Source organism: Meriones unguiculatus, chromosome 14 (assembly GCF_030254825.1).
Source record: "Meriones unguiculatus strain TT.TT164.6M chromosome 14, Bangor_MerUng_6.1, whole genome shotgun sequence".
Classification (NCBI taxonomy): domain Eukaryota; kingdom Metazoa; phylum Chordata; class Mammalia; order Rodentia; family Muridae; genus Meriones; species Meriones unguiculatus.
The window spans coordinates 17427996-17451741 of NC_083361.1; the positions used below are offsets into that span (position 1 = coordinate 17427996).

A 23746-nucleotide genomic window follows, 5' to 3' on the forward strand; every position below is an offset into this window, starting at 1 on the left:
AGTAATAACGGGGAAGCCAAAACAGTTTGACAGCCCGCCATAAGGGCCGCCTCAATCATGAGTCACACAATGCCTGCAACCATTTACAATAGTAATTAATGCACAAGTCCCCTAATTAAATTCTAAAAGGGTGAGAATGCTTTAACTAAGTTTACAAGAACTGCCTTTTGCTTTTCTTTTTAAGAACGAACACACTCGTAATTACTCGTCTCCCTGCAATGACCCCCCCCTCCATGCAATATTCCCTGAGGCCGTTTCTCCCGAATGTCTGTTCCCTGAGTGCAAAGGCAAATGACAAGGGGTGGGGGATTGGGGGGGGGGAGGTTGCCATAAACCCAGGAAGAGCGAAGCAGAGTGGAAAAACACGATTATAAAGGGGCGGGAGACTGAAGGCTCGCCCATCTTACCTGCTAAGATTTCTCTCTACGTCTTTGGTAGCTTTAGCTTCCAATTCTCTGAAATAGGAAACAAGATACAAAAAACAAAAACAAAAACAAAAACAAATAAATAAAAAACCGGGGGGAGGGGGATGCGCGTGAAAACGGAGCTGCTGCGGCAGAGCGCCCGCGCGGTGGGGGAGGGGCGGGGCTGCGGGCTGCAGCGCTGCGGGCCGCCGAGCCCAGGGCCGCCGAGCCCAGAGCCGCAGCCCGCGCGGGCTCCAAGCCTCCCGGGCCGCCCGCGCCTCCCGCCCAGGCCCGCGCCCCCGGGGACTGCCCCGCGCCGCGCCGCCGCCCCGCAGCCTGGGGGGGGGGGGGGTCCTGCGGCAGCGCCGTCGGCTGGCTCCCCGGCCCGAGCGAGACTCCCCTCCGGTCCGCTCACCTCATGTGTGTAAAGTGCACGAGCGCGTGGGGCGCGGGGAACGAGGCTCGCGAGCCTCAAGCCCTCCGCAGCGCCGCGGGGACAGGCCCGAGCCGCTGCACCAGCGCCATTTTCTACACCGACCCGCTGCCGCCGCCGCCGCCGCCACCGCTGCCGCCGCAGGCCCCAGACCGGAAGTGAATGCCCCACTCGCAACCCCTTCCGGGGGCGCAGTGGCCCCGGGGCCCCAAGATGGAGGCCCTAGCAACTAGGCCTGCTGGACAAGGCAGACGCTTGGCAACCGCCTGACGCGGCCGGCACCTCGCCGGGGCTCTCGGGGAACTCCGAGGCTCCCCACGAGCGGACCTGGTGGCCGGCGAGCGCGGAGCGCAGCCTTTCTGGCCGAGGCCAGCTCGGGTTTGACTCCGATCCTCCCCTCCTCCTTCTTTACTGCGACACAAGTTTCCTTCGCCTCTGCCCGGCCCCTCCCTCGCAGAAATACGCCTTTAAAAAAAAAAAAAATCCACCAAACCGCAAATTCTACCCCTGCCGCTGGCCGAGGAGCCCGCGCCGTTTTTAAATTCACCCACATCTAATCACTTTTGACCTTAAGCCAGATTTATTAACCTGTCTGCTTACGCCTCTTCTCGGGTGAGAAATGCGTACCTGAGGTTTTCATACGATTTTGTGCCTCAGAATTTTACACACCCTTGACTCAGCAATTCCACTTGCACGAATTTCTCCTCAAGAAATAATCATTTGGGGTATTATTCTCAGGTACATCAAGATCAAGGTATTAACTCAAGGCACTGAAGTGGTTGGAAAAGCTGTAACCAGCTACAAAGTCCAACGTTATGAGGTGGCATTAAATGGAGCTACTTGAAATACGTGAAAAGATGGAGTGGCAAATAACGGCCCGGGGACTTGGTTACAGTGAAAGGATGAAAACGCAGAAAACTAGTTCTCAGAAAAACATGTGAACACCCAAAGATGCTTATATTTGTGGACATTGTAAGATGAATGCCTGTAGATTAAGTACATGTAGATGAATCTACATGTAAATACATAAAGATATAATTATTACAATGATTTTTTTAATTACAGTGTAGACACGTACCTGAATGTAAATACAATAAGAAACATACCTACAGGTAGGTGCAGCAATATGATGCGTTAAGACGATTATTATAATGCACATAAGTACACAGATATTCTTGTATGTTCAGTGTGTACAGTGCTTCCTGTAATCTGCAAATTTCTCCTCTACTTAAAATCCATCCCTGCCGCTGCTCGAGGAGCTTTCTCAGGAAACTCGCTCTGTCAATTACTTCCTCTTGCTCTTTTTCTATCCTAAGTCCTTAAACTGGTTTAAACCTGCTTCAGTCTCTCCCAGGAAACAAGCTCTGTGACTGTCTGGTTCTGCTCCGGGAGAAATGTGTATTGTAGTAGGCACACTAATGAATGAATGCTCAGAAAGAACTAAAATGTGAACCAGAATGTTCACTACTGTTATACGTTTTTCTTCTTCTCGTGGTTGTAATTTTAGGAGCCTATAAACATTTTTTTTTTAATTTCTTTTACAAAATGTAAAATGAAGAGTACCAGTTAAATGCCAGTAGTTTTTACTTTTTTTTTTTCCCTCCCTTGAGATGGAGCCTTACTCTAGCCGTGGCTAGCCTAGATCGCTCTATGTAGGCCAGACTGGAATCAAACTCATGCGAGCCTCTCTGTCTTCTGAGTGCTAGTGTTCTACATATATGCCCAGCTTCAAATTTAAGAAGGATCTATCCTGGTTAGGTTCTCTGTTAAGCTGACACAAGCCAGAAGTTCCTCGTCTGGGAAGAGGAACCCCAAAAGAGAAAATGCCCCCATCAAATTGCCTGGAGGCAAGTCTATAGGCATTTTCTTGATTAATAAATGATGTGGAAGGACCCAGCTCACCGTGGGTAGTAAGGTCCACCCTCGGGCAGACCATCCCTGGCTGTGTGAGAAAGCAGGTTACAAGCCACAGGGAGCAAGCCAGCAAACAGTCTCTGATTCGCTCCTGCCTCCAGGTTCTTGCCTCCAGTTCCCCCTCTGACTTCCCTGTGTGATGGGAGAATGAACTGTAAGCCAAAATAAGCCCTCTTCTCCCCACGTTGCTTGTCAACATGGCGTTCATCGCAGTAGCAGAAGACAAACTAAGACAGGACCTTTCATCTATTTGCCCTTGTTTCTGCTCAGTTCCCGTGGTTACCTCACACCCGTTTTCTCCAATCTCTCTTCCTTGCCTTACTGAGAAAGTTAAATGATGAACTGACTATTCACAAACTATGCACTCGGAAGGTAGGGATTCATTTTTCTTGCTTTATCAAAAAACACAACCCCAGGCTGCAGAAAACAGTTCAGTTTAGTTAAGAGCACTTGCTGCTCTTTTCAGAGAACCCGGGTTCAGTTCCCAACATTCATATGGTGGTTCACAACTGTCTGTAACTCCAGGATACCTAATGTCCTCTGGCCTCCCCAGACACCAGGCAATGCTGAGCTAGCAAAAATGTACGCTAAGAACCACTGTACAACCGACCACTGTACATCTCCAGCCAATATTTTTACATTTAGAAAGTCTCCGCAATGGTAAATGGAAAAAAAAAAAAAAAAAACTTGAACATATGAACGTGGATACGTTATCCTGAAAAGGGTGTGTTTACTTCATTTAGTTACAGTTTCTTTAGTACTTGATGAGTGCTATCCCAAACTGTTCTAAATATTTTACAAATACTAATTAGTCACTGATTGTTGTCTTTGTACAGCCCACTGAGGTAGGAGCATGACACCCCCTGTGCCAATGCCATGATTAATCTTCCCAAAACCCTGTAAGTAATAAGTGATTAAGATATATATGTACACATATACATATATATACACATATATTAAGATATATGTGTATATATATATATATATATATATATAGAGAGAGAGAGAGAGAGAGAGAGAGAGAGAGAGAGAGAGGAGTTTGGCTCCAAAGCCCCCTTCACACCACTATGTTGCAGATCTCAACTAGATTACACCTTATATTCTTTTTTGATAATAAATACTTTACAAATACAACCCATTGCCAGCCCAAATGATGATCATAGATAATCTAATCTACTATGTATAGCCAATCTACCAAATATAATAATTTCAAATATACAAGCATATATATATGTATACTGTAAAAGAGACATAAAGTAACAAAGAAAATCAAATGCCACTCAGTATGTAAATGCTCAAAAGACTCAAAAGAAGCTATGTCCCACACAGAGACTGGCATAGCTGAATCTAGTCAATTACACCTCAAAAACTGTACTTACACTGCACTCACCATTGCTTTAAAAAAGCAAACAATTCTAAGTCCAGTTCTGAGCAAACAGAAAATAAATTCACTCATACAGTTTGGCATTTGCTTTTGTTTTCACACAGGGACTCACTACATATGTGACTTCTCTATGAAGACAAGGTTGATCTCCAACTCACTGAGATCCTCCTGCCTCTGCCTCCCGAGTGCCAAGATTAAAGATGTAGATGTGTGCTACCGCTTCTGATTTTCTCGTTAACGTCAAATCACCTCTGAAGTGCCTACAATACCCAGTACAATGCAAATATCTACAAAGAGCTATCAAGCTGTATTAGTAAGGAAATAATGACCAAAAGTGTGTGGGCATCCAGCACAGATACAGTGTCATCCTAAATGTTTCCTGTGTGCAGCTGATTGAAGCTGAAGACATGGACCACACTTCATTCATGAACATTTCTGTGATACCATAAAAGAGCCAAGGAGTGTACCCCAGGGGAATCTGACACTCCAGTGATGAATCATCAAGATGGGAGGGGGAAACAGGGTAAGCATGTTAGAGCCAAGTGACAGGTCAGTAGTAACAGGACCAGTCCCTAAGCCGTTCCAACTAGAGACCCAATAGTTAAACTATATAATTTATTTAATGTGCATTGGTGTGAAGGTGTCAGATCACCTGGAACAGACAGTTGTGAGCTGCTATGTGGGTGCTGGGAATTGAACCTGGGTCCTTTGGAAGAACCGACAGTGCTCTTAACCACTGAGCCATCTCTCCAGCCCCAAGACCCAATAGTTAGTTCTAACTTTTCCTCCCATCTTTCAATGTAACGCAGGACGGTTTATTTTGGAAATATCTTTTTACCTTTTTCTTCCTCTTTTTTTTTTCTCACCGACACTACCCAACACACCCTGAAAACTCCAGGGTCCCTGCCCTCAAGCCTCCCCCCCGCCCCCCGCTTTTTTTTTTCCTTATGGTGCTATACTTTACACAAAGCATGATTCACCCATTTAAAGTGACAAATATATTCATGTAACCACAACCACAATCAATATTTTAAAAGTGTTCTATCACTCAAGAAAATTCCCCTGTGTCTCTTCTCAGTCCCTATCTACAGCCCTCTCCCATACACTGGTCACCAAAAACACTACTTTTATGACTTTATATCACCATAAACCAGTACACTCGTTGTAGAAGCTCATATAAATGGAGTCACACAGTGTGTACCCTTTTCTGGCTGGGTTCTCTAGCTGAACAAATCTGAGATTCATTGTCTTGTTGCATGTACCGAATTTGTTTCCTTCTTTGTTGCTAATATTCCGTTGGATAGATATAGCACAGTTAGTTGACCATCCTCCCATTGATCAGTTATTGTTTTTAGTTTGGGGGGGGGGTGCTATTATTATTTGGTGGACACCTGTGGGGCAGTTTTCTCTGAAGTGAAACATTCCCTCCTGGAGGAGGGAAGGAAGGTCCTCACCACTTACAAGCCTGGGAAAAGCTGAAGCATGAAAGGTTCACGGGGTTCTTCTCCGAGGTTCTATCAGCAGCAGACAATTGAAGCAGAGAAGACTCTCTAACCGAAGGAGCCGCGTATGGTCGTTGTGCAAGCTCCTGGTGCAGCTCTCCGGAGTGCTGGTCCTGCCTGGGGTGGGCTTGCCAGTGAAGTGGCTGCTTCTGCGCTATCCCTGCTCCAGTGACTCCTCACCCACATCCCTCTAAGTAACCCAATAAACTACTTGGTCCCTTAGGTTCACCTTTGGTGGCACTATGACTCTGGTCTGTGGCAGATGCTCGATCTGGGATGCGTAGACATTTATCTGCATCACCCCAGGAAGACTTAACCCAACAGCGGACATGTTTTCATTTCTCTCGGATGAATACCTAGCGCTATAGTTTGGGTTATGAATGTCCTCTAATGGCCATGTGGTAAAGGCTTTTCTCCAGCATGGCACTACTGGGAGTCTCTCGGTGGTACGGCCTAGTGAAAGTGCCTCAAGTCTTCGAGGGTGTGTCCTTGACAAGGAGTGGGAAACCCCTGTTCCTTTTCCTTGGTCTTCTCAGCTGCAAGGTGTTTCTGCTCTGCCTTGCACTTTTACTGTAGTGTACTCTGAACCTCAAACTCATAAACAAAGGGGTTAACAAATCACACCTGGCCAAACCCTCCAAAATGGTGAGCTGGAAAAAACAAAACCCTTCTTTTTCATTCTAAGTAGATTATCTCAGGTGTTTGTTACAGTAAGCAGAAAGCTGACTAGCATACCTCTAGAACAGAACTGCTGCATATTTAACTGTAGGAGAAACAACTAAAATAATCTGTGCCCAACTTGCATTCCCAAGTGGGTGAAGGGTCATGACCTCTCTCTCTCTCTCTCCTCTCTTTTTCTCTCCTCTCTCTCTCTCTCTCACTCTCCCTCTCCCCAGCAGTGTGCATGCCCGCTCTGTTTGCAGTGTGTTGGGAAAATTCCCACACAGCAGCCTGGGTGCTCTTACTTTATATAAAAACACCATCGCCATCTTACTGTCCACCATAAAAGAACGCAAAGACACTGAGGGCTCTGGACTCCCGAGTGGAGCAGATTCATCACCCACCCCCCCTTCCCAACACCACCCTCGGTGATGGCCTTGCGTCACCTCTCCCTCTCACCTTGCCTCAGGCGCACAGTCTTTCTAAAGGGCTCCTGTCTTCTGGATCCGGAAAGACTCACACTCTCATTATCCCTTCACTTCCTTTCTCTGGCTTCCATGCTCCCAATCAAATACTCTGAAGCTGTCTGGACTTTCCATCGAATTAATCGCATTTGTAATGAAACTTCTCTGCCATCTGTTTATTCTTTGAGTCTCCTGACTTTTTTGGGGGGAAGCTTTGGGAGAGCAAGGCACACGTCTCCACCTGTAGCTGAATGCCTAGTACGCGTTACATTTTTTGTTATGCATGTTAATGAATGAATTATCTTCCTATCCTCTGCTTATCTCCTCCATCTAAATATACATATTGCCGCCAAAGTGGCTTTTCTAGTCAGTAAATCTGATGAGCTCCCGCTGCGGCTAAATGCTCTTGAATGGCTTGAAGGCTAAAAATGCTTGAATAGCTGCATTCTGTAGAACACCGTCTGAAACCCCTCACATAAAATAAAAAGACTTCAAGAGCCTGCCCTGCCCCATTTCTCAGAATCCCAATTTTAGGATCTAGGGACACTGAACTACGGCCAGTTCTTTGTGTCTTTCAGTGGCTCTGCGACTTGAACACGCTGTTCCATGTGAATGGAAGACCTTGCCTCTCCATTGTGTCTGCTTGACAAACTCGGCTTCAAAGCTAAGTTCACATGCTCCCTCCTTTGCAAACCTTCCCTGAGACTCTCTGATTCCCATCAGAATACGGATGTGAGTCAAGTACGAGAAATAAATGGCCATCATTCTAGCTCCCTGTTATTGAAGTGAGCGCCCGGCCCTAGGTAAAGAACTCCTGGGGCAATTGGGATTGGAATCTCACATGTTTTCATGAGACAACTTACGTTATCCATCTACCACTGACCTGCCAGGTCTCGAAGAGTAAAGTTTTTCCCATTTGCTTGCTGGATAGCCAGTATGTAGCTTAGTGCTCGGGAGGCCCAAACACTGAACTAAAGATATTTGTAAACAAAGAAGAACAAATGTCACCTCCCCTTCTCTAACATTTCCTTAGTGTGTGTCAAGGAGCCTCACCCTTCTGCCCGGCTGCTGTCTGTCACCATCAGGACTACTGGCAGGAGCAGGTTTCCTCTAGACTTTCCCTTGGACTCTTCAACTGCTGCTTTGCTTTAGGTTACAAATGCCGACAGCATTCTTTCAACAGTGCGCTGGCTTGCCATCGGACCCACTAGGCATCTTCATGGCTTTAGTGAGGATCACATGGGGACCTCCTTTTTTGACTAGGTCCCTCAGACAGTAACAGCCAAAGTAATTAGTTGCTGTTCCCTCCTTTCTCTGATAATGCCCCTCGTCTTGAAATCCAGGCTACCTGCCTCCGCTCCCAGTCTTACAGGGCTTTGGTAGAGAAATGCTGTGTTAAGTATTTCACATTAACGATGCTTATGCCTCCTGACCAAGTTGAAGATAATTTGAACATTAAAATGCATTATGCTGGTAAGGGATTATAGCAACATAATGGGAAATTGTATGCCTATAAATAGATACATATATTCATATACAGTCTACTCATTCATTCAAAGTTTGAAGATGCCAACCAAGATAAATGAACCAAAACATTTCCCCTCTCTCCTGAAGGAAGTAAGAAAATAAGCAGATAAAATTCTGAGATAAATGATTTTAAAAACAGTAGACCTCAAGCAATGGGGACAGTGATCTGTGAGAGGTGAGGAACAAATGACATGCGTTCTGCTAGCCACTGTAGAGTAGCACTGGAGAATGGGGCACGCTGTGCCCAGTAGTGCAAGAAGAGGACCCTATCAGAACGGCTCCGAGTCCAGAGTCTGTAGAAGCCAATGTGACTAGTGTTCACAGGTGAGAGCAGTAGTTCTTAGCTTTCCTAATGCTTCGACGACCCTTTAATGCATTTCCTCATGCTGTGGTGACCCCAACCACAAAATCATTGTTGTTGCTACTTCATAACTGTAATTGTGCTGCCATTATGAACCATAATGTAAGTATCTGTGTTTTCTGATGGTTTTAGTTTGTCCAGCCACTGCTGACATGTTAGATCTCCAGACTTCCATATGTGCACGCTGGCACATGGGGAGTGAGGGAGCACTCAGTCACACTCACAACACAGAAGTAAATAAAGTATAACAAGAATTCTTTAAGTGTAGAATGGAGCCGATCCCCAGTGCACATGCATGCGTCGGGGGAGACTGAGAGACAAAGGAATACATGAACTATCTAAAGACACAATGCAACTTTTTCCCCTAATTTAAGAAACATCATAGGCCACTATGCTGCCACCTGGACCTCTGTGGAATGGCAAATGGTAACTGGGAACTGTTCTGTTTGTTGTTCTTAATGAATGAGGACGAAGAATGCTGCAATGGCTTCCTGGTTCCAGGATATGGCACTAAGATGGCCCCCGGGAAAGCAGGGAGCAACCCTTGCCAGACATTCAATCACCTTGATAGTGACCTTCCCAAGCTCCAGAACTATGAGAAATAAATAAAATAAAATGAGAAATAAAATGTAAAAATAATAATAATCATCATTCAATCAGTGAATCAATCAATCAACCAAACCCTATCAAGACATGAAAAGTATGAATTCTACACAAAAGGATAATATGCACCAGCAAAGAGGTAGGCTGTTGATAGGCACAACATATAGGGATCTCAGGATTATCATGCTGAAAGGGGCCATGTTAGAGGGGGTGGGCAAGACAATGATGACTGGGCGATTCAACATATAAAGTTTCAGAAACTATAAGTCATTCTTTCAGGAAAGCCGTCAGTGATTGCCTGAAGATAGGAAGAGTATGGGGGGAAATAAGAGGGAAGGATAACAAGAAAGGGGGAAGTGTTGGGAGACGACAGATAGATTTGCTATCTTGATTGTAGTGATGGTTTCACAGCTGTAGACATATGTCAAAACTCATCAAATTGTGCGCTTTAAATATGCGAATCAATAAAGCTGTTTCAGAAAGACTCTGATGAGAAACCGGGTGTTTACATAATTTTAAAATACCTCCCACAAATTGCTTATAAACTAAGAGGGGGTGGAGGCAGGGTACTCTCTCGATGAACTGCTCAAAGCCAGCATCACTGAGGCCAGCCCACATGATCCCTGGGAGGACACAAAGAGAAAACAGAAAAAACATAACATCACTCCAGAGTCTTTTCTGCCCAAGATGTGCAGCCTGAATCTGATTGTGAAGAAGTCACACAAATTAAGCTTTCCAAGAGTGAGATGGTGGCCTTTAGGGTGTCAAGATTTGAAATAGTAAGGGGAAAATGAAGGAACATAGGTGTTGGGGATCTGAACTCCTGTCTTCATGCCCTCACAGCAAGCTCTTCACCTAATGAGCCATTCCTTACCCCTCAACTCATACTGTGTGTGTGTGTATGTGTGTTTATAAATAGTCTAAATTTCCCTACAGATAGTTCCTATTTCTTATTACAAAAGAGCTTTGTATGATAAAGCAGTTATCTCTTTGCAGTATGGACTGTAAAGCACCTTTTTTTTTTAATCTTTAAAAAATTCAACTTTTTATATGATTATGCTGGGGATCGAGCCCTAGATGTCAGGCACGCTAGCTAAGCACTCTACCACTGAGCTACATACATCCAGTGTTTTTAATCACTGTGTTACCTACCTTTAACTTGGCCTAAGATACCTTAATATTCTGTAGCTGTTTTAAATTCATGCATTCACTTTTGCTTCTTCTTAGCATGTGAGGTTTGGGGATCTTACTTCCAAAGTCCCCCCCCATCCCAATTCAAGATGGGGGTAGGCTATCCGTTCATGTTTTTCGTTCCCATAGCCATTACCTGCATTATTTTCTGTCAATCTATAGTTTAGCTATTTAGTGTCCCCCCAGTGACTGCTCCCCGAGTTGGTACTGCTGAGTTGTGGAAACTTTCTTTAAAACGCATAAACACGCTTAGCCTGTTTTAAATTATAGGTATCTGTATGTGGCCATGTATGGATTTGTGCATGTGGATATGTGTCCACAGAGGCAGAAGACCTCACCGGATCCCTTAGAGCTGCAGTTAGAGGTGGTTCCCAGCCACTCAATGTGGGTGCCTGGAACTGAACTCTGTCTTCTGCAGGAACAATGCACGTTCCTTACTGCTGAGCCGTCCTTCCAGCCCTAGATGAGGCAACTTTAAGAAGTGGGGCTTCACGGGAGGGCAGCCTGTCACTGGGGTATGTCCTGAGAGAAGATTGTGGGATCCTTGTCCTTCTCTCTTTCTCCTAACAAAATGCTATGTGTGAATGTATGTGCACATTCATGTGTGTGGGAGGTATACATGAATATGTATGTGCATGTATGTTGTTAAGAAGATAAAACTTCACAAATTTATTCAGTACCATCTATATCAGAATCACAGTGGGATTCTTTTCGAGAATTAAAAGTTGATCTTAAACTGGTGGGGAAATTCAATGGATCCAGAATTGATAACACAAGCTTGTTAAAGAACAAAGTTGGGGTACAGCTCTGAGGTAGACACCTTGATTAGTGTGACACAGCCCAGAGTTCTATCTCCAAAGCGCTCTCTCTTTCTCTCTCTCCTTTCTCTCTCCTCTTTCCCTTTTCTCTTTCCCTCCTCACCGCCTTCTCTCTCCCTCTCCCTCTCCCTTTCCCAAGCACACAGTAACAAAGCTGAAGGGCTCCTGGCTGCCAAGAAGATACATTAATTTAGCAGTTTGAGACTGCTGTAAGGATGATCACAACAAATCAAAGGAATGAAGGTAATGGTCCCCAAATCAATCTCACACTTTCGATCAATTTAATTGCAATAAGAAAATCAAAACAATTCAAAAGGCAAGGAAGGTTTCGTTGATGTTTTGTTTGTTTGTTTTCTGAGACAGCGTTTTTCTGTGTAGCCATGCTGTCCTGGAACTCCCTCTGTAATCTAGGCCTCAGTCTCAGAGATTTGCTTGTCTCTATCTCCCGAATCATGGGATTAAAGACCTGTGCCACCACCACCTGCCTGGAAATGAGTATTTTTTTCAGACAAGCAAATATTGTCCAAATGTAAAATAATGACGGCAATCCCTATGGCAAACGATGTTTTTTTGTTTTCTTTTGTTGTTGAAACATTAATTCAAGCAGGATTAGAAAGGAACACTAATAACTACAAAATACCTGGAAGAATCTTTATAATCTCAGGCTCATAAATCTTCATGATCTCGGGCTTGGCATAATTCCTCAGCTATGACACTTAAAAAGCACAAGCAACAGCAATGGAAAGGTGAGTTGGACATCATCCAAAGTCATGGTGGATGAATCAAAGGAAATACTAATAAAATGAAAACATAACACTTTACTAGGAGAAAAAATAAATTTTCAAATCACATTTTTAGTAAGGGACTAACACATGGAAGTACACAAGTACCCAACCAACACAACAACAAGCGCACACACAACGCCTAAGCTTTGAATGTGCAAAGGATCTATGTGGTGTTTCTGCGAGGAAGGCGTGCGATCGGCTAATGAACATCAAAAGATGTTCAGCATTTTGAGTTAAAATGGACGGCATAAGACTCATCATGGGGATACAGACCAAAGCAACAGTGAGTTTTCATTTAACGACCGACACTAGGGAGGCATAATGATAATGCCGTTAACAGCAGTGATGGCAAGAATGTAGGGAAACTGGAATCCTCCTGCCCTACCAATGGGAATGGCAGGTCTGCAAAAAGACAAAACTAAACTCTCTTTGGCTTTACCAATGCTGGGTACTTCCCAGAGAGAAAGGAAAATGTGTGTGCGTTCAAAAACTGACACATAAACGCGCATCGTGCTTTTCTTCCTAGCAGTCAGAGCACAGAGAACTCAAACATCTATCAACTGAGGAAGGCAGGGATGAGTGTGCAGGTGCGCCTCCTGCTCAAGAAGGTTATTTGTCCTAAAAATCAGTGAGCAACTGGCCCATGCCATCATGAAGATAAAACCTGGGAACATTTTGCCAAGTGAAACAGAAGCCAGACAGGAAAGAACACATGTTATTTCTCCATTTCGCTTACATGAACTGTTCTGAACAGGCAAATCCATAGAGACAGGAAGCAAATTAATGGCTACCTGAGACTGGTGTAAGAGACTGGAAGATTACAGAGTGACAGAAGTGACAATGTTCTCAAACTGTGTACATGGTTCTATGATTGTCCCCAAACCCACTGCATTGCATACTTTTAAAGTTATTTATTTATTTATTTATTTATTTATTTATTTATGTGCATTGTTATCTTGCTTACATGTATGTGGGGGGGGTGCCAGGTCGCCTGGAACTGGAGTTATACACAGTTGTGAGCTGCCATGTGGGTGCTGGGAATTGAACTAGGGTCCTCTGAAAGAGCAGCTTAACCGCTGAGCCATCTCTCCAGCCCGTGCACTGCATACTTTTAAATGCATAAATTTTTAGGGTCTGTGAATTATATTTCAATGAAGCGATTGCCAGAACCGGCAATCAAACATTGTGCCGTTGTTTAGTGGAATGTTGGGCTACGCTGGTATGATCAAAAGGATTTAACAAAGCTATGTAGGAAAGAAGACAGAAAGATTGCTTGAATGGAGCTAGGCAAGATCACACATGCTGATAGTCTCTGTGCCAGGAGCCTAAAGCAGGAGGATTTCAAGTTTCAGGTTAACCTGAGCTACACACGAGCCCTATCAACAAACAAACAAACACCACCTGCATGAACTTTTACTGGATTATAGGAAAACAGTCGAGAAGAGGGGTGGGTTGGGTCTGTTTACTAGAGGACAGGAAAGAGTTAAGCTTCTTACATGGTTTTGTTTTTTTTTTTACATTTATTCTGTCATATGTATGTGTGTGGGCATGCGCATGCCATGGTGTGTGTGTGGAGGTCAGAGGGCATTTTTGAGAGATGGGTCCTCTCTTTCTAAACTCTGGTCCTCAAGATTAGCGGCAATCGCCCTGATTCCTCACTAAACCTCATCAGCTCAAGATCTGAGCTTCTCTGCAGAAGGAGGGGAGAGCACTAGCAGAGCAGGAGGGGTAGATGGATGTAGGATGGCGATGACGCAGGCAGAAGCCGTGCCTCGCCATCTTCTGTAAGCCCAGGCAGAAGGACCGATGGACGGGAGGATGTTTAGATACCAGTTATCCAGAGCACAGCATCTTGCTTCTTCTTGCTTGCCTCAATAAGGAAAGACAGTGACAAATGAGAGAGGAGCTAGCAGGTCCCTGGGTCCCTGAGTCCGAAGGAGGAAAGTTAGGAGAGTTAGGCAGGGTTGAGAGAGGCACGCTGAAACCTCGGCTACAAATAAGAAAATGGATTGTGCAGGGGCCAGCGAGCAAGAGCTGTTCCAGAGCTATCTCCTCCTGAGTCATCCGAGGCAGGCCAGACAACCCCAAATGCTTTCACTGTTACTCATTCATTTTGGCTGTGAGCCTTTCACTCTCTGGACACCCTCCTGAGGACCGGCCGCCTTTTGGCACCCTTCCTCCCAGAACTCAATGTTCTTCTCTGGTGAGGGCCAACTCAAGTCCACCTCCCTAGTTCTATACCCTATGCATTCATTAATTCAGTCTGGGCTGGCTCCAGCAGAAATCACGATTTCCTTGCATCGAAGCAGTGAAAGAGCCAGTCAGTAGCGGCACATGCTTTTAATCCCAGCACCTGGGACACAGAGGCAGGTGGATCTCTGTGAGTTCCAGTCCAGCCTGGTATACAGAACGAGATCCAGAACAGCCAGGGCTACACAAAGAAACACTGTCTCAAAACAAAAACAAAACCAGTGAAAGATCCAAAACACAGAGAAATCTGTTGGCCTAGGCATGATAAGGACCCACTCACGCTGAGATATTTAGCATGATAGCTGGTAGACAACACACAGAGGAATAGGGTCAGGGATCCGGGGTGGTCGTGCTTAGATAGGATCTTGTCTAGCTTCTTACTGATTTAAAGCAGCCAGCTAGGCAAGGGGAGCAGCCACTCATCCTGGACCTTCTCACAGAGCACAATCACAGTACCTTCACTGTGGTGATCCAGATCAACTGGAGCTCAGAACAGGAAGAGGAAGAGGCAAATGCAACGAAACCCTCAGGGCTATGACTGCCACCCAACACTGGCATTGTTGCCGGCATTGTTATCTAGGCACAGACAGCCCAGGGTGCCTGGCAGCAAGGGGTGGGTTGGCATGTGGAAGGAACAACACAGCCTTTGCCTCAGATCTGGACTCAGAACCTGCGTCAGCTGCCGAGCTTGCCTGGGCACAAGAGTGTCTGGCTTGTTGCTAAGCCTTTCTGAGCTTCAGTTTCCTTACCCGCAAAACGCAAGATTATAAAACCCACTCCTGAGGGCTGGCTATAAGAAATGGTTTCCAGCCAGGCTGTGGTGGTGCATGCCTTTAATCCCAGCACTTGGGAGGCAGAAGCATGTCGATCTCTTGGAGGTCCAGGTCAGCCTGGTCCACAGAGTTCCCAGATAGTAAAGGCTACATACAAACCCTGCCTTAAAAAAATAAAAAAAAAAAAGAAGGAAGGAAGGAAGGACAGGAAAGAAAAAGAAAGAAAGCCCATTTCTGATTTGTTAGCACTCCCTCAGCAAGCCCCAGCACAGCTGCACACTGTATAAAGAAGAGTTTCTCCCTTCTGGTCTCTTCCAGCATCTTTCTTCTTGGAAGCACACAGGATTAGTGTCTCTTGTCTGTGCTCCTGTGGATTTTCTCTACTCTACAAGCTTCCTCCTAGGACTCATTCATCGTGTATGAGGTCTTTCCCTGTCTACCTCCCAGCTCCCCAGCCCTGCCTCGTCTGCAAAGGCAGAAGAAGGCTCTTGCTTTTGTACTCCCCAGTTCACTGTACATTCCCACAAGGTACTCAAACATGTGTTGATGGGATGAGGTTTAGGATCGAGGGATGTTTAACTCTGGCTTCCCAAGCCTCACTGATTGAAGGTGAAACAGAAACGTGAACTCTTATCTGACCCATACTCTCTCTCTGCAGGCTCTTAGGTTCTTTTAAACTCTCCCCAGCGACCGAGGCGAGCTCAAGGAAGACAGCATAGACTCAGTATGGCTTCTAGTCTTGGCTCTGTAACTTATCAGCTCTGTAACTTGCCCTTTCTGTGCCTTGGCTTACTCATCTATGGAATGAGTCACACGGTCGCCATGGAGATTAAATAAGCAGCTGGCACAGGGCTTCTAACAGCACTTGGGACATAGTAAATACGTATAGGAACTTCCTCTCTGCATGCTATTCTTCCTGGCTGACCCACTGGTTGTCTTCTGTTGCTATGGCTGGCTACAGTGAGCTAGCCCAGTTACATCCGTTACTTTTCCCATCGCTGTGACAAGACACCCGAAAGGAGTTTACTTTGCTTGGCTCGCATTTCAGGGAATTCCAGTCTGTGATGTCAGGGAAAGCGAGGAGACTGGAGAAGCTGTGGCGGCTTCATCCGTGTGGTGTGGAGGAGAGTTTTAGCTGGTCACATAGAGGTGGCAGAGAGGAAGCAGAGGGCTCAGGCCAGGAGTGGGCTAGCCTCTAACCTTTAAAGTTCTGCCCTCAAAGTTTTCATGACCTCTCCAAGAAGCACCACCAGGGCAGAGCAAAGTGTTCAAGTGCACGAGCACGGGCACATTTCTGACTCAAGCCATCACGGCTAATGGTACCACAGATGTCACTTAAGCCAATATGGTGGAGTCAGACATCTTTGCATCTGTTAGGTGGCCTTCAGCCACAGTTTGCAGCTACTAAACCCATGAGTCTCCATGCTTTAAAATGATGATACTGACAACGATGATGATTTTGGTTTTTAGAGACAAGGTTTCTCAGTGTAGCCTAGGCTATCCTGGAATTTGCTCTGTTTTTGAGTCAGGGTCTCCTAGTGAAACCTGAGGATTGCCAGTTTGGCTACTGGCCAGGGACACCCCTCTACCACAGTGCTGAGATTACAGGTCTTCACATGAGCGCTGGGGTCCAAACTCAGGTCCTCACGCCTGAGCAGCAAGCACTGTTACTGCTGAACTGCTCCTGTGAACCTCCCATCCTTCACACTTGGATGCCATTATAAGGTCACTGGGGAGCTTATGGGCTCTGTCTGGGATGTGGGACCAGCCCAAAGCTGCATCTCAGGCAAGTTTCTGGGTGCTGCAGTTGCAGGTCCGCGGACCACATTTCACCCTATGAGATCCTAAACAAAGAGGATTTCTCTTTCTCACAAATCTGTGTAACGAGGCAAAGGGAGAAACAAGTGTACCCATAAAGGATCTAAAGAGGGTCAGTAAAAAGAAATGTAAGGCTGGTAAGACGGGGCGCAGAGATAAAGAGCTCACTACCTAGGTCTAATGGCTTGAGTTCTATCCATGGAAAAATGCTGGAAAGAGAGAACTGACTCCCAGAAACTGTTCTCTGACTTCAACACACACACACACACACAGTGGCACACACACACTCACATTCACACACAAATATCATCTGTGAGCGCACAATGGAATACTTAATTCTAAAGCACTTCCTAAAAAGATGCCTAAAGTTGTCCAGACATAAGTAGTTTTCTTCCATTGCTTCAACATTTTAAATGTCATCAGGACCTAGGTGCCTGCAATTCTCATAATCTCAAAACGACTGCCTAAGCTCCAGCCTTCGAGCTCACGACCAGGGCACAAAGAAGCGACGGGTAGAGAAAAGACAAGAACAAGTGAGTGGCCCATTTAACACAACGGTGTACTTTATGCCCAGATATCTGAAACAAAGCCAGCTCCCATCCCAAGGCTCAATAAAAGAACAAGAGAATGTTTAACTTGGCTAGTTTGCCCCAAACACATGGCAGAGAATAAGAAAAATGGACATTAGGCAAACAACTAATAAAATTAGGCACAGCCTGTGCTCATTCCTAGAGCCATGCACATACCTCAAGATGACAGGGTCACTAAAACAGCATCTTCCCACCTCTAACGCTCAGGCTTGCATGCTGGGATGGAGGGGAATCATTTGAGTGCTGATCTCGGAATCAACCCCCATTCCTGGCTCATCATCTTCTAGCTAAATAAACACCTTTAGCACAAATTCTTCTACAGGAAGCCTCTCAAACCCTGGTTCGGGAGAGTAATGCAGGTTTTCCTTCCCCACCATCAGTGGCCAGGGAAGGTACTCCACTTTCTCTTTGGTGATGCCAAAAACTTGGACAAACTCGTTTAATGAAAAGATCAGGGGGACGCCTATGACAGAGCCTGAGCCAGCCAGTGTACTCTTTCCCTAGGAGCCAGTAATCAGCTCAGGTTTGTGACATGACCAAATGAGCCATCAGCTCAATCACCAGAGGCTAAGACAGGCAGATCTCGGTGAGTGCCGGGCCAGGCTGGGCAACACAGGAGACTCTATTTAAAGAAGAAGAAGAGGAGGAAGAGAAGGAGAAGGTAGAGGAGGAGGAGGAAGAGTGGGCTCAACCATGTACTTTTACTTGAGACACTAGAGAAGCAGACTTGGATATCCAAAAAAATATCTGAAGCTTCAGGAACTGTTCCTGATTAACACAACATTACTGGAAACTCAGCCACTCATGAAAAGACAGAATGGAGAAACAAAATGAAAAGGTTTCCCACTCTGTGTAACCCATGCGCCCACACAGATTTGGTATTCTGATACCCTCAATTTAATGGATGCAGTTACACCGGGCTTCTGTGATTTGCGGCCCCAGCTTCAGAGATGAGGACCCTTGGTGCGGAGCCTCTTCCCACCCCTGAGTCTTATTGCTGAGCTCACTTTCGAGAGCCTCAGGTTCTTTATCTACAGAAGTGGAAAATGGTTGCCGGCAGGATAGGATTGTTTGTCGAGGGCTCAGTGCAGGATCCAGTGCAGGCAAGTGCGAGGGATGGTGTGTGTTGGGGCTTGGGTTGCAGGTGCTGCTGGCTGTGTCTACTCAGCCATCAGTGAACTGAGTGAACTAAGAGTCCTTGAGGAGGGTCACAGCTGCGGTCCTGCAAAGCTGCAGCTCCGAGAGGGCTCTTGGGTGGTATGCTTGATCGCTACATTTCAGATCACTATCTGAATCCGTGTGTTGGTATTTGGAAGATAAGTGGCTTGGCTGTTGTTGTGCCCACCTGGGCAAGAAGCCAAGGCTAAGCTGGGGGCCTCAGGCCCGAGTTCAAATACCCAACCGTGGGCTCATTTCTCTACGAAGCTGGCTGCTGCCCAGCAGGTTGTAAAAGGTGGGTGATTTGTTCTCCCTGGATCTGCCTGTCTCTAACTCTGGAGCTCTTCCCCTTCCTTGCCTTTTCCTCCTCCTGCCTCCCCCCTTTCTCTCCTTGAACTCCAAGAGAGCGAGAGAGCCCAATCTATGGCCCACCACAAATAATGTTTTAAAAACAAAGCTGGAAATGAAGATTCCAGCATTCTTTTCTCCCCCCTTCCTTCCTCTCCCCATCCCCTCCCTTCTTTTCTTATTATTTTGAAACAGGGTCTCAGTGTGTATCCCTGGTTAGCCTGGGACTTGCTTGTGGCCCAGGCTGGATTTGAGGTTCCAGTAATCCACCTGCCTTTGCCTCTGCCTCCCACGTGCTGGGGTTGCAGGGAGTGATACCACGCTTGGCTGTTCACGAATTTCCACTTCCTGACTCGTTAACAAAACCTCTTCTAGTGAGAAAATGAGGGGTGTGGTTTTACTTCCAGGGTGAAGGCAGGAACGAATCTACCAGGAACCAACTTAGAATAATATCTCAGGAAATGATGGTCCTGGGTGGCCACTGTCTCTACAATTATCTTTTCAGATTTATCATTATTTTATGCAAGCTGCAGTTGGCAATGTTACCAGTTTGCCACAGGGCAAGTAAAGATTTGGCTCAAATCTGAGACCAAATGTAAGATTTCTGACAAACAGTTTAATGCAATGTCTGCCGTATAACCATGGTAAATACGTTTTCTCCTGGGTTCTCCCTCAGACCAGCTCCTTGTTAGGTGTGAATAATCAATGGCTGACTGCATCTTAAATGAAGAGTGCCAATTTCAGTATTGTTAGCTAACATTTTATTTAAGGTGCACCAGGTACACACAACATAAGTCCTAAAGAAAAGGATATGTTTAGGAAAATATATCAAAGGATACATGCTAAATTCACCAGGGGCCAAGAAGAGATGGACAGGGGTAGCGGTGACAATTAAAAGAGACTTTAGTCTGGACATAGTGGCATATACTTTTAATTCCAGGACTTAGGAGGCAAAGGCAGGAAGATTTTTATAAACTCAAGGCCAGCCTAACTATCTTAAGTTTTAAGTTTTTAAAGGAGAATGTGTGTGTTATATACAAAAGTAAGTCATTTATTTATTCATTATTTATTTGTATATACACTGATGTGTGCCAACTCTAAAATAATTAACAAGTTATTTTATTTAGTCTTTTTTAAATTAAATTTAATTTAATTTTATTATTAGTTACATTTTATTAACTCTGTATCCCAGCTGTATCCCCCTCCCTCATTCCCTCCCAAATCCTCTCTCCCTCCCTCAGCTTCTCTCTGCCCCTTTCCAAGTCCACTGATTGGGGAGGATCTCCTCCCCTTTCATCTGACCCTGTTTTATCAGGTATCTTCAGGACTGGCTGCAAAGTCCTCCTCTGTGGCAGAGCAGGACTGCTCCTCCCTTGGGGGGTGGGGAGGTCAAAGAGCCTGCCATTGAATTCCTGTCAGAAATAATCCCTGTTCTCCACACTATGGGAAACCAACTGGTTACTGAGCTACCACGGGCTTCATCTGAGCAAAGGTTCTAGGTTATATCCATACATGGTCCTTGGTGGAGTGTCAGTCTTAGAAAAGACCCCTGTGCCCAGATATATTTAGTCTTTTTTTTTTTTAAATATCATTTAATAAGTTATCATATAGGCCAGGACAGGAATGAGTCTGTCTGCTTTACTATTTTAGGGAGTGGGGAAGGCAGTGCTCAGAATGAAACCAGGGCCTTGGGCACGTTCTCCCCACTGTGTGGCATTCTCCAGCCTTCCTTACTTTTTAACTGTTGGAAGGAACCCTACCATGGATCTCCATCGCTCCATGGTTTCTTTTGCATGGGAAGGAGCCAGGTCTTCTTCAATGTGGTTGACTAGTCACTTAAAGTAGCCCAAAAGTTCATCTTTCTAGGTTTGTTCCAGGTATTCTAGTTAGGTTTTTGTCAACTTGATACAAGCTGGGGTCATCTGGAAAGAGGGAGCCTCAGACTGGACAGTAGACGTATTTGTAGGGTTGCTTTCTTAATTGATGGCTGATGTGGAAAGCTCCTGCCCCCTGTGGGCAGTGCCACCCCTGGGCTGGTGGTCCTGGGATGTGTTAAGAAAACAGGCTGAGCAAGCCATGTGGAGCAGGCTAGTCAGCAGTGTTCTGCCATGGCTCCTACTTCAGGTCCTGTCTTCTGGGTTCCTGCCCTGACTTCCCTCCAGGATGGACTGTGAGCAGGGTATGTAAGCATAATAAACCTTTTTCTCCCAAAGTTGTTTTTTTAGTCAGTGTTGTCACAGCACTAGAAAACCAAACCAAAACACCAGGTTTCCAACAAACTCCAGGTAGTCTGTCCTCCCTTGGAGACTGGAAGGTAGAGCAGGCACGGAGTGGGCACTAGTCAGGAAGAATGGCAGCAAGACTAGCTGGGTCCTGCAGGCAGGCTTACCCCCCTTCGCCCTCCTAAGGCCTCTTCTCTCTTGGGACACGTTGGAAAGATTTCACTCACCTAACCAAACATAGCCTTCAAGGAAATTCATTTGGTGTGGGGCTTTGTACAGACAAGACAAAGCAAGGAGGCCGGTGACACAGCTCCATTGGTAGAGTGCTTTCCTAGCATGAGCAACGCCATGGTTTGCTCTCCAGCACTGTATCCAAACAGGTGCGGTGCCCTACACATTTCTAATCACAAGTTCAAGGTCATCATCCTTTGCTGCACAACATCTGTCTCAAGCAACAACACCCCCCGCCCCCACCCCAAGATTTTGGTGTATTGAGTAGATGGGAGTTCTGAAGTCCTGACCTGAAGCCATTGGACCTTTTTTTTTTAAAGACAAGGTCTCACTATGTAGTTCTGGCTGTCCTGGAACTCTGTAAACCAGGCTAGCCTCAAACCCACAGAGATTCCCCTGCCTCTGCCTCCCAAATGCTGGAGTTAAAAACATGCTTTCACTATGATGGCTTACCACTGTGACATCTTAATTGGCTAACGGTCCATCACAGATTTTTGATTCACTTTTCCATCGAATGGAGAGTAAACAAAGTAGTATTTGTAAACAGATTGACCAATGCTTTGGTTTTGTGTTTTGTTTTGTTTTCTTCTGTTTTATGTAGAGGGGTTATTTTAACCCTAGTGGTGATTTTTTAAAAAAGCAGGACATGATGGTGCACACCCCACTGGGAAAGCAGATGGAGGAAGACTGAGAGTTCAAGGTCAGCCTAGGACTGTACGATGAGAACACCCTCAGTTTAAAGAAAAAGCAGTTGTGTGTGTGTTTGTTAGGATGTGGAAAGTGACCGTTTGTAAACGATTTTGTTCAAGGAAAAAAGTCTCCTTATGAAGGCCACAGATTGCAAACTTTTGGTTGAATACTTTCCTGTACTTCATCATCTCTCCTTCCTCCCTTCAAAGCTTTTTCTTCATGATGTCTCAACACTCAGCCAACTTGGTAAACGTACTTATTCATCCTGTTCACTGTTTGCTCCTCCACTGACCTGTGAGCTTGGGAAAAGCAGCTTCTGTACCTGTCTTATTCATTGCTAGTATCTAGCAATGCCTAGTGCCAGCACAGTATTCCATAGAAAACCCCTGAACAAATGAAAGAACAGACAACACTAACTTCTCTGGGCCCACAGACAACAACTGGAGTGAGAGGGAGAATCCCATTCTGTCTCTCTAATTTTAATTAACTTTCATCTTTGTGTGTGCACGGGCGGGTGTGCCACAGGAACCACCTCAGGTGCTGGTGCTCGCCTTCCCCTGCCTTTGAGATGGCTTCCTCATCCTTCGCTGCCACAGGTGCCAGGCTAGCTGGCCAGTGATGCTCCTGTCTCCAGCTCCCATTTTACAGAAGCGCTGAGGTAGTTGCATGCCATCAAATCTGGCTTTATGTGGGCTTTGGGGATCCGGAATCAGGTTCTCAACCACGTGCAACAAATGTGGGGAGGTCCTGCTTTGGTGGTGCTTTGGTTCACGTGATCTTTCTGCCTCAGACGCATCACACCCCCTTGCTGGTCAGGGCAGTGTGCACACATTTTGTCTTCTGGGTACGGATGCCTCCTCTCCTCATCCACCCTGACCACGTCTGTACCGCACATCCACCCACAGCGTGGTCCTGCCTGTCGTCCTGAAGCCTGTCCGCTTCTTCACTGCTACCAGAGGGCTTTCTGAAGCACTGGGCCCCATCCTGCCACTTAGGGAGATCGGTTGCCATCTCTTAAAACTTGCTTGGGTGCCAGCTCTCTATCCAGGTCCTACTGACATGTTCACATCACTTAAGATTTACCAGGGCATTTTAATGGCCAGAAAACATTTTTTTCCCAACTGGCTTAGATGCCGTAAGGCATACTGATATAGAGGCGACAGTAAGTCTCGCTTGCCCCAGCGGCTCGGCTCTCCATAGATTCTTTCTGAGGTCCAGAGGGGGAAGTAAATGCAGGCCTCATGACTTTCCTCCACAGTATCCAAAGATAGGGGACTAACATTTCTTCTTTCAACACTGAGGATTGAACTCCAGGCCTTGGGAATGCTAGGCAAATGTCCTACCACTGGGCCACGTACCGACTCCTCAAGGCCAGCACATCTTGAGGCTCTCTTCAAGGCTTATCATAAGTCTTCGTCTGATTCCCTCTGGACCTCGTTGGGCTGAATTTGTTCATTGCACTCCTGCATTCGTTACTTACAGCGTGCAGAGCAGAGCACACTGTTGTGTCGGTGAAGTCATGGAGGCAGGTGCTTGAGGCCTGCAGGTCCCATTGCTTTCAATATCAGGAATCAGCAGGAAATGAGTGCTGGCACTCAGCGTGTTTTCTCCTTTTCCGCT

The 23746-nt window shown here is 45.9% G+C and overlaps 1 protein-coding gene across 4 annotated transcripts in view; it reads right to left on the reverse strand.

The window, feature by feature from the left end:
* The window catches only part of Tnrc6a (trinucleotide repeat containing adaptor 6A), a 77125-nt gene extending 75905 nt beyond the window's left edge, over nucleotides 1-1220 (reverse strand). For 3 of the 4 annotated variants that reach the window (XM_060366895.1, XM_021655009.2, XM_021655002.2), the window contains exons 1-2: nucleotides 820-1219; nucleotides 408-455 (exon numbers count right to left, since the gene is read on the reverse strand). In XM_060366895.1, the coding sequence (XP_060222878.1) occupies nucleotides 408-455; nucleotides 820-824 (53 nt within the window). In that variant the 5' untranslated portion in view covers nucleotides 825-1219. Of the gene's footprint in view, nucleotides 1-407; nucleotides 456-819 lie in introns of all 4 variants that reach the window. The other variant, XM_060366896.1, reaches the window with a different exon arrangement.
* Nucleotides 1221-23746: the final 22526 nt, after the last annotated feature.